General features: G+C 39.8%; 1 protein-coding gene across 1 annotated transcript; it reads left to right on the top strand.

Moving 5' to 3' along the window:
- The first annotated feature begins 3,396 nt into the window (after positions 1-3,396).
- On the top strand, positions 3,397-9,900 carry avpr1aa (arginine vasopressin receptor 1Aa). The gene is given in 4 exon segments (XM_085282785.1): positions 3,397-4,446; positions 7,813-8,034; positions 8,439-8,460; positions 8,462-9,900. Coding segments are annotated over 4 exon segments (1,272 nt in total). The 5' UTR covers positions 3,397-3,497; the 3' UTR covers positions 8,541-9,900.
- The last annotated feature ends 1,635 nt before the right edge of the window (positions 9,901-11,535 follow it).

The raw sequence follows: 11,535 nt of genomic DNA, 5'->3' as shown, positions 1-11,535 counted from the left end.
GTTCCTTGAGTTCCGCCAAGTAGGTTTTTGTAACATTACTCCCAACCGTGGTAGTGTACATGCTACTGAGTGTTTTAATTTCATAGACAACGCTGGGATCAGCTTGTGCTGTGTATGTGTATGGTAAACGAGGTTCTAAACCTTCTAAGGCTGAACTGCTAGAGTATTCTACGATCAGGTTTTGGTAGAAGTTGGACAGTGAATCATCAACAAAAAGGACTCTTGTGATTTTACCATACTGTTTCAGAAAGTCAATGACCTGTTCATCTTTCTCAGATACCTGTGTTATCCCAGCGACAACAACCGCATTAGGTATTTTGACACCAGACTTTTGTATGAAATCCATGCTGGTCATTGCCTCAATATTGATGCTCAAATCAATTGGCTCCTGGCTGGCTCGCCACTCCTGTAACCAACTTTAAGGTATAAAGGTGAATTACAGCGCAATAATTACTTGGGCTCGTAATAAGACCCTGGCCAGAATCAGAAGACACCAAATTCGTATGGAGCCAAAGTATTGAGCAGCAATAATGACCTGGACACAATGTTAACTTTTGAGTAGCCACTCTTGTATTGTTACAAAGTATAACAGGTATTTGTCCAATTTGTACAGATAAAGTATAAAATAAAATAAATAGTGTGCACACTCAACAAAATAAAAGTACTCGTTGGGGCCCTTTAAGAATTTAGAGTTAAGCTGGCGATAGCCAACTTCAAAGGTCCTTGTGAATGTAACTGGGATGTATGAGTGTGTGGTGTGTATCTTCTTTGGGGTAGATCGTCCTCAAAGTGGTTGGCTCGCCATCTATCACAACCAGAATATCGTCCTGGTCCTTGGACTTTTCCGTCCTCTCCAAAAAACCTGACCTATAATCCAGGTCATAAAATGTACATTCTAATCAGTCTGTTTCAGATGCATTGTTTAAGGTTAAAATACAAAATCAAAATATTGCATCACCTCATATTCATTGCATCAACATCTTAAATCTTATCAAATCTCACAGTTCTGTTGTACAACATTCAATTTTCAAGCATATCAAATATGAGAACTAAACATCTAAGTTGCTCAAATATTTCTCTATTCATGTAAACATTAATTAAACAATACTTATGGTAAGTAACCATTGACACTCAAAATACAATACACCATAACAAATTCAGAACTATGTGCAAATAAGCAACAAAATATACATGTGAGTTCAATTCAGAGGCATTAAAGCAGTGTGCTTAATTTCTCTGCCAGAAAATGCTGAGGATTTTCTATGAGTCTGTGGTGGCCAGTGCGATCCTCTATGCTGTTGCATGCTGGGGGAGCAGGCTGAGGGTCGCAGATGCCAACAGACTTAATAAACTGATCCGTAAGGCCAGCAATGTCTTTCTTTCTACATAGCACTTTAATTCTTATTGTTTGCACTGAAGCACCGCAGCAAATTCCTAATGTTGTAAACCTCAACATCTGGCAATAAACCCATTCTGATTCTGATTCTGATTCTGGAATGGAGCTGGACTCCCTCAAGGTGGTGTCGGAGAGGCGGATGCTGTCCAAGATAAAGACAATGTTGGATAACACCTCCCACCCACTCCATGACATGTTGGTCAGTCACAGGAGCTCGTTCAGTGAGAGACTGAGATTACCGAAAAGCACCACTGAACGACACAGGAAATCATTCCTGCCTGTGGCCATCTCCCTGTACAACGCATCCACTTAACACACTGTTTGCTGCTACAACTACACATGTTTCTTTTCCAAATATTTATTTATAAGTGACTTATGTATGTATGTATGTATATATATGTATATATTGTACTATTCTTAGTTAGCGTATTGTCTGTCTTGTCTTAATGTTGGTTTAAAATGGAGCACTGTAACAAAAAATAATTTCCCCCAGGGATCAATAAAGTATTCTGATTCTGATTCTCCACACTATAGGCCTATTCGTGAGAGAGAAATGCACTAAAAATTTCCCTCTAGATTACTTTAAACTCACAGTGAACTGACAAAATTTAGCTTTAGAGCAGCTAAGAACATGTTGCTCACCGTTGCTCTGTTTCACAAAAGCCCAACACACACTGGCGTTGGAATTGCAGCAGCTCTCCGGATGAAAGGTGAGTGGTTAGCCTGTGAGACACCGAGCTAGCATTAGCATGATCGCGACGGTAAGTCTCTACAAGTTTTTTCCATCAGAATAACACTCGTCTTACCGACGTTGCCTCTCTCCTTCATCCAGCCACTCGACTCCGGACTTCCAGCAGGTAAGTAGGCTGGCTTTCCTTCCTCTCAATCCTGAGTTTTCCTCTCTTTTGTCTGTGGATTTCTCGGTTTGAGTAGCAGATGCCTCCACTCCTCTTGCTGAGATAAGAAAAACCCGGGACACCATGCACATCCACCTCACTTCCTGGCTGACAGTGTCAATGCGGCCTGGGTAGGCTCTGATTGGTTGCTGAGCTAGGTGCCCTCACGTGGGGTGAACTGAGAGGTGCATTCAATGGTCATAGGAAATACGACGCTTGTTGATGTGGACAGTTAATATAAAGAGAATAAGTATGATATTTTTCATCTGGGCTACATGTGGTTTTTATCTGGGCTTTAACAAAAACAACATTCCAGCCTGTTGCCCAACACATTCCTATTAAAGCAACATCACAGCAACACATTTAGAGCCCCGAATGTTTGCAGGTTCAGCTACAGTTACCTTATAACAATTCCTCTGCAAAGCTTATTATGCTGGGGGGGAAAGCATTTAAATGTTATTTGTGAACTGTTGGGTGGGACTGTCTTTTCTTATTGGACCTCAAATATTCATAAAGTGTATGAAAAAAAATTGTAAATAAAAATTGTGTTACTCAGTTCATTGTACTTTAAACACTTTACATTTTCAGCACATTTTGTGACTTTTTAATACCCACAAAAGTTCCTAATAAACAATACCTACGCGGAGTTGTGGTGATGTGGATGTTGTGTAAAGCATCGGGAAGGGCTTAGCTCTGCACTGCAAAAAATGTTGTTTTTTAGCCATAATGTTGTGGAAGTCACATTTTAAACTTTTTGTCTCCAAAGCAAGACAAGGAATCGGAAACGCAGCACGGATCATTTTTGGCTTGATTATATTTATGCTGATATTCAAACACAGTTTCAAGAAAACGCACGTTTCGCATATTTGAACACTTTAGATTGCGTTGGGTACACCTTCACTGAAAAGTATCCCTCATTGATGTCTATGTTCATTTTGCATTTATTTTTACATTTTATTTGAATTAATGTGTGCTTGCCGCAATATAAATTAATCATTAGGTGCCTCATGTTTTTGCAGTGCATCCTGCTTTGCGCACGCAGTCTGAAATTTGACTCGAGTTTAAAAAGCGCTGACAGGAGACACAATTCACAAAGCAACGAGTTTCTCTCTACGGGCGCCAGGTAGCTCCATATACGGATTGGAGAGGCACTTTGCAGCCCCTCTGGCACTAAGTCTTGCTAGGGCGCACAGAGGGGCAGTGCCATGTACGCTCCTGACAAACGTATGCTCCTGAACGAAGAGAACCAGACTTTGGTGTTCACTGTCACCACTGACCTAATGATGGGAACGTCTGGAAACGGCACCGACCAGCATAACGGATCAGATCCGTTTGCAAGGAACGAGGAGGTGGCACAAATAGAGATAATGGTTCTGAGCATCACCTTCGTGGTTGCTGTCATTGGGAACGTAAGCGTCCTGCTGGCCATGTACAACACAAAGAAGAAGATGTCGCGAATGCACCTTTTCATCAAACACCTGAGCCTGGCCGATCTGGTGGTTGCTTTCTTCCAGGTGCTGCCACAGCTGTGCTGGGAAATCACCTTCCGCTTCTACGGCCCAGACTTTCTCTGCAGGATTGTGAAGCACCTCCAGGTGATGGGAATGTTTGCGTCCACCTATATGATGGTGATGATGACCCTGGATCGTTACATTGCCATCTGCCACCCTCTGAAAACCCTACAGCAGTCCACACGACGCTCGTACATCATGATCATCTCCACGTGGATATGTAGCCTGGTGCTCAGCTGTTCACAGTACTTCATCTTCTCCCTGAGCGAGATCCAGAACGGTTCGGGCGTCTACGACTGCTGGGCGCGCTTTATCGAGCCCTGGGGCGCCAGGGCGTACATCACCTGGATAACCGTGGGCATCTTTCTGGTGCCCGTGGTCCTTCTCATGATGTGCTACGGGTTTATCTGCCACAGTATTTGGAAGAATATTAAATACAAGAAAAGAAAAACGACGGCTGGTGCGGCAAGCAGGAATGGACTGATTGGAAAGAACTCGGTCAGCAGCGTTACAACTATCTCAAGAGCCAAACTGAGAACCGTTAAAATGACTTTTGTGATCGTTTTGGCGTACATTGTTTGCTGGGCACCGTTTTTCATCGTGCAGATGTGGTCTGTGTGGGATGAAAACTTCCAGTGGGATGGTGAGTGCTTATAAATGAACAAAATACTTATTAAATGTCCCACTTTTAATCGTTCTAAAAATGTTGAGAATTGCAGGGGGAGAAAATGAACAGAAACTTAAGAATCGCGTTGCGCAAGGGAAAAAAATCCCCGAATTGCGCGCCTTTACGCACGAACTTATTTGACAAACAAAAACAAAACGTGTAAACATACTAATCTAAAACGTATACAGTGTCAAACCTTTCACGCACACGCGCTCACATGCACACCCACAACTACATTTCACTAAATAAATGAAATCTTATGTTCCGTACGTGTCCATTTGGAGAATTTTCCAGGGAGATTTAGGAAGGAAAAAACCCTACATCTGCATTTTGAGACGTTAAGTGGTGAAATGTTATGGCGCTTTAAAACCACGCCACTAGTATAAATTATGTGCAAGCAACATATTTTGTCCTGTCCACAAGGTGTTTCCCTTTTATCTCCTCTTGTCTAAAATCAGATTACATCTTTTTTTAACCAAAGTTTTAAGTCACATTAGCCGAACCTGTTTTATACAATTTATATGGTACTAATACAGCAATACTATATTATTGCACTAATTATCAAATGCCCTACTTTGCCTTACTCGAAGTATTTTAAAACCCTTCGCTGACCCTTAAAAATGCATCCCTTTAGAGCCATGGGGACCAAAAATGGTCCCGCCCCAAAAGTGCAATAAAAAGATTATATATTCATATTTTTTTCCACTTTAAATTGGTCAGTCTTTTAAAACTACTTCTCCCTGAAATATTCATATAAAGTTTTAATTATATTTTCATTGTTTTAACCCTTTAAATCCCAGTTTTATTACATGAGCGCCCTGTTTTTTTAGCCCCAAAAAACAAAAAACTAAATATTTTCCAAAAAAAACATTTGAAGTAATATTTGTTTGTTATTATAATTAGGCCTTTAGATGGAGCAAAGATTGGCACCAACAGTCATTTCGATCGCCTTTTATTTTTTTTTGCAGGAGCGCATTTCATAAAATGCACACACTATCGGTCCTAATCGACCACGCCCAAAAAAGTGCTATAAAAAATTTATATATTAATATTTTATTCCACTTTAAATTAGCCAATCTTTTAGACCTACTTCTCCTTGAAATATTCATGTCAAGTTTTAATTACATTTCGCGGATTTTAACCCTTTATATCCCGGTTTCGTCACATGAGCGCACTGCTTTTTTGCCCCAAAAAACATAAAACTTGAATATTTTCCAAAAAAAACATTTGAGGTAATATTCAATTGTTATTATAATTAGGCCTTTAGATGGACTAAAGTTTGGCACCAACAGTCATTTCGATCGCCTTTTATTTATTTTTTTCAGGACCAGAAAATGGTCTCCAGGTGGCAAATGCTCCTCCTCTAGGCCGAAATAAGTGCATGTTGCCGGGGTAAGTCGCGACGATCACCGGGGCACGATCACCGGGGACTGCTTTTTCCAGCCCACACGTCCGATACCACGTGACAACAAATACGTCATTTCCTGTTGACTAAAAAAAAAAAAGCACCCTCTAACGGTCCTAGGGACCGAAAAATGGTCCCGCCCGATCAGCGGGCGAAGCCGCTGCTGCACGCCGGAAATGAGGCTTCGTTTCCCGCAGGTCTATCCAAGCAGCCCGCTGTTTTCCAGCAGGGATCAAATGTGGAGCAAGGGCGCCACCCGGTGGACAAATAAAAAAATTACAACTCTAAGGCTCATAGACCAAAACGAGACGGAGACATGAGTAATCACCAAGACATTAACGGTAATAATTCTGCAGTGAAAAATAGCGTTTATAATGGAAGTCAATGGGCCAAAAATGGTCCCCAGGGCTCTAAGAGGATGTGTATTGTTAGCTTAGCCACTGAAGCTAATTTAAGGAAGTCAGACTTGAATTTTGAAATGAAATTATGCCAAACTTTTTTTTAGAGAATTTGGCTATATTCCATTCAACACAGTGCAAATGGCTTGTAACTGAGAAACTAAAATGTACAAAAATGGTCCCAGGGCCTCAGAAGGGTTGTTAACCTGTTTTTTAAAAAGTGAATTCACAGAAAAATATTTCAGACTTTTGTTCAAAGTTTATCAGTCTGACTGTGGATCAGTAGAATTAATTATTGCTGGCTAGCTGATAAGTTCATTCCGTTCTTGGCTGAATTCAATTGTTAACTTTTGGTGACGGTGTTGGGATGGGTAGGTGTGTGTGGGGTGAATGCTAAGAATAAAAATTTACGTGTAAAATTCTTAGGTTAGCTGTATCACTTTTCATTATTATCTCTTTTGTTTTGAAATAAAGTTTTTGAAGTCCTAGTGAGATGGATAATTCCAACAACTCAAACACAAACAATGACAACTGCAATTAGATAATAAAGTCAGATATTGTGGTAGTTAGCTGGAAGGCCAAAGCCCACAAAAATTGGGCCCAAAGCTCTCAGTGAGAGTAAATTTTACAGGAAATTTACAGATGATTCACATTTACACATTTTCAAATTCTGGTTTCTAGTATTTTTCTGCCCTATCATAAAGTGCAACATAAAGTGCAATATAACTCAAATTTGTAGAAATTTGGGGAAGTTCTAAAAAGGCACCATCGTAGGTTTTGTTGTTGTTGCTGTTGTTGTTGTTATATATGTCATCAACCTGCAAATGATTGCAGGTAAAAAACAACAACAATCATTTATATAGCTCTATAAACTCATGTCATGGCACTAAATAAACTGTATGGGCCTACTATATTGGCAGCTGATGAAACAAACTCCTCCCTGAGTTGGACCACTGTTTATAGCTTTCCTCGTCTTCATTATAGTTTTTTTCCTTATAATTTTAGGCACCAAAATTTCTTGTCTTGGCTTAGAAAATGACCGTGGCTGCAGTGAAAACAGATCCTGTCATTTTTTAAATGCGTTAATTTATCGTCATGTCTGTGAAGGTTCTCAGTTTTCTTTGCAAGCTCCTTTGATTAATTTATCGTCGCTTCCTTTGTTACTGGTGTGAGGAACTCTGTGACAGTGAAGACACCAACAGATCACATTATCCTCCAATCAAAGTGTTTCAGATGTAGGAAGAGAGAAGGAATTTATACTTAAATCTATCTGACTAAGTGTCAGTGTTTGAGGAGGTGGATTACCGCCTTTTGCTTATATTATGAAAATTACATTTTATTCCAAAAGTCTTAAAACTAGTTGGATCTGTAACAGAGATTTCTTCTAACTTTGGCACACCTTTGTAACTTTCAGAGTCTGGCACATTTAGGCAGCATTTAGACACCAGAGGCACTGAGTTAAACAGGCATTTCTACAGCCTGTACCAGATGTTTTGCGAATTAATCATCCTTTCCCTCCTTCCTCTCTCTGTTCTCCAGATTCAGAGAACACAGCAGTGTCTCTGTCTGCACTCCTTGCCAGTCTCAACAGCTGCTGTAACCCGTGGATATACATGATCTTCAGTGGCCACCTCCTCCAGGATTTTGTGCAGTGCTTCTCGTGTTGCCGCAAAATCAACACCGACTTCAAGAAAGAAGACTCAGACAGTAGCCTCCGCAGAACGACTTTGCTGACTAAGATGACCAATCGGAGCCCAACAGGTAGTACCGGCTACTGGAGAGAGCTGGATAATTCCTCCAAGCCCTCTATTCAAGCAGAGTAAACACATGTTTGACAGTGGCACCAAATGGCATGAATGACAGGAACTGCAATGTCTTAAAATTATACAGAAAACCAAGCTTTTTTTTAGTTTGAAAAAAAAAACATGAAACAGGGTGTTGCGAGGTTCACAGAAGCAGAAAATATGGACACATTAGGGAACGTGCATACATCTTCTTTCTTTCTTTAGATAACCTCAGCAGAAACGTTAGATAAATAATGAGAAAAAAGCATGCACAGGCTTTAAATTGTTCTATTGAATGTAATCATAAATCTTCAATATTCAGTGTTTTGCAGATTCCTGCATGAGTTCTTCTGAGTGTTTCTTTTCCTTTTTTTTCTTTAGCGAGAACCTTTTTTTCCAGGAATCAAAGGTTGTTGTGCCTCCCCACAGTGCTGCCGAACACCCTTCCCTGTTAAAGTGTTTACAAAGATAAAACCCATATAGCAGCCGAGATGTGTGTAGTGATGGTGAAAACAACTCTTCCAGACCACTCGTCTCCAAGTAACCAAGGCAGTCACCTCATCCGTTGTGTTTAGCTTTCCATTTTTCCTGTTTTTCTTAGAACCACATTTTAGTGGCTTGTAAATCTGATTCGAACCTTTTGCTTTGACCTGAGGGAAAAAAAAGTAAAATAAAATAAAAAAGGGAAGCATGTGGAGTTACATTTATCAGCCAGATTTTTGTGGTTATGTGCACTTTTATGATTTGTTGAAGGAATTGTTTCATGTTGCACAAGACAGTCCTAAATTTGATGGCTTTCATTTCTGCTCAGCATTGGTAAATGAGATCTCCTTCAAGTTTTATAGACACACACACACACACACACACACACACACACACACACACACACACACACACACACACACACACACACACACACACACACACACACACACTCACACACTCACAGATAGAAAGCAGGGGGCTCTGATGAAGTGAGACTGACCACTGCTGGATAAGTCAGCCCACCTTCTCACAAACTGTTCCCATGTCTTTCATAAAATCTTGGGAAGAAGCTCACACATTCCACACACAACACATCAGCACACTTCCTGATTTTCCTCAGACATCCTGCACCACTGGTGGTTCTGAGTTTTGGCTTCATTTGCACTCGAGATAAACAACTTCCTGGAAATCAATGTGATATGTGACACCATAATGATTGTCGGATTAAAAATTATCCCCCCCACCCCCACAAAAAAGCTATATTGAATCAAGATTGTACATAGATATTGTGTATATATGTGTGCACTGTGTATCAAAGTATGTACATATCAATTCAAATGTTGCATAGTTGTATATTAAAAACACTTAAATGTCTGTAAATAGGAGTAATATATGTAAATCTATTGGGCATGAGTTGCTGGTCTGTAATGGCTTGTGCAAATCTTTAAGAGGTAACCTACTGTAACACCTTATGTTGAAATATACACGCCAATGTATTAAATATTACGTTGTCTTTGTTCCTGTTTTTACTACATGGAACATTTCATAGTTTGTGCTTCATGAAGCTGGTGCACAGCCACAGAAATTTATGTGTGTTATTTCTGCTGAAAATGAAGTGCTTTGTGAAGTCATGTCTCTTGCCAATCTAAGCAGTTGAAGCTTGCCAAGCTCTGGGATTATGCAACTGCTTGACCTTTCAATTGAAAACGTGTGAATGGGAAATTCTGCTAATGAGCAGCCTTTTGTCAACATGTTGTCCACCCCCATACTGATGGATAATATATGTCCCAATAGAATGAATAGCACCTTGTAATAAAGTGATAAATCATTGTATTAAAAGGTCATTTTACCTATTCAACAGAGTTAAGATTTTTTTACTGTTTATTTTCAGTGTGAGGAGGTTTTGAGATACATCTATCTGTAGGATTTCTTTAGTAGAAAAATGGGCAATGGAAAAATGGAAAATGTCCAGGTAATTTTGTCAGTTTTTTCATAAATGGTAAAATTCAACATGTGGTTAAAAACAGTAGGGGGAAAAAGTCTAACAAGAAAAATCCCTTCATAGTAAAACCATATTTTCACAGATTTTACTGTGTCATGTGCCACAGTTTTCCTGGGTTTTCATGCAAAGTAGTTGTTGCCTTGAGCTTTAACCGGCTGTTGGCAACTCCAGCTGATTAAAAAGAGATTTAATGAGTCATAACTTTTTAATAGATTCTGTTATCATTACGACAAAGACAGACTAGCCCAGTGTTTATGAACCAAGCTAACCAGTTGTGAGCAGTAGCATCACATTTATCCTACAGATTATCAGTACAAGAAACCAGATGAGCACACTTCCTCAAACACCAGACCATTGCTTTAATCCATCCAAAAACCATAGCTCCCAACAGGCTTCACAAAACAGAGTGTTAATAGTTTTCAGAGGGCCAGGTTGTTGTTTCAGATTCTAGTAAGATTTGTGTTGTTTTTTATTTTCTTCATCCATTAAATCAAAATTCTACAAATCTCAGAGGCAAATATCTCAAAATCCAGACACGTGAAACCAGCGTTGTGAGAAAACATGTTTCCTATTTAAGCTGACCCTTCAGTCATCCTTTAGATTCCATCAGAAATGCAATTTCATTTAATTTAATAATAGTGATAATACTGTAATATAATAATAATACTGTGTGATTGTGTAACACATCATATTATTGCATTATTCTGTTTCACAATAGCAAAAATGTCTTAGTCCTTTACTTTAGCAGCCACGCCACACTGCTTAGCATTTGGAACAAGAATGATATCTGCTGTTGCTTAGTGCATCTGTTGATAATGACGCTTTTTTGGAGTTCCCCTTTGCAGTATCTAAAACCTTTCCACCCCACTATGTCCTCTAAGGTACAATTTATCACCAATCATGTGATTTTAAGAATGCAGGGGTCTGTTGACTGTGTCATAGATGGATGACAGAGGAACTCGTTACAGGAAATGATGACTCCTTCACATAGCGCTGAGTACATCAAGTTCTGACTGGTTTTGGAGAGACAGTTGTTTTAGATATGGTGAACATAGCTCAAATTCCTCACCTAGCATACACTGTGAATCTCATTACAAAATGCCAACCATGAAGAAGCATTCCTACGAAACGCTGGCCATGAGCCAGGGATAGGGGGACAGGGGGACAGGGGGACAGGGTCTGCAGTCAGAGTCTAGACTGAGAAAATAATAACTGAGCTTCATTAGAGACTTTGAACAACTAGGACCTCAACTTAGAAATTCAGAAAACAGACATCTTACTATAAGGACTGCAAAATTAGGAGCATATCCACAGAATATGTGCACAACCCAAGATTTTCTATATTTTGTATTGGAAACATGAAACAGGGCAATGCAATTTGTACAAAACCAAAACCACAAATGCAGGTGAGATGGCCAGAGATCTCTATTAGGAGAGGTGAACCCTACAGCGTCTAGTCAGGGGTGTCAAACTCCAGTCCTTGAGTGCCAG

This window comes from Mchenga conophoros, linkage group LG7, assembly GCF_057382185.1.
Source record: "Mchenga conophoros isolate Kocher_MC1m ecotype Shallow Benthic linkage group LG7, M_conophoros_male_GT1.1, whole genome shotgun sequence".
NCBI classification, from domain to species: Eukaryota; Metazoa; Chordata; class Actinopteri; order Cichliformes; family Cichlidae; genus Mchenga; species Mchenga conophoros.
Note: the sequence above shows the minus strand (reverse complement) of the source record. Positions and strands in the feature narration are given on the sequence as shown.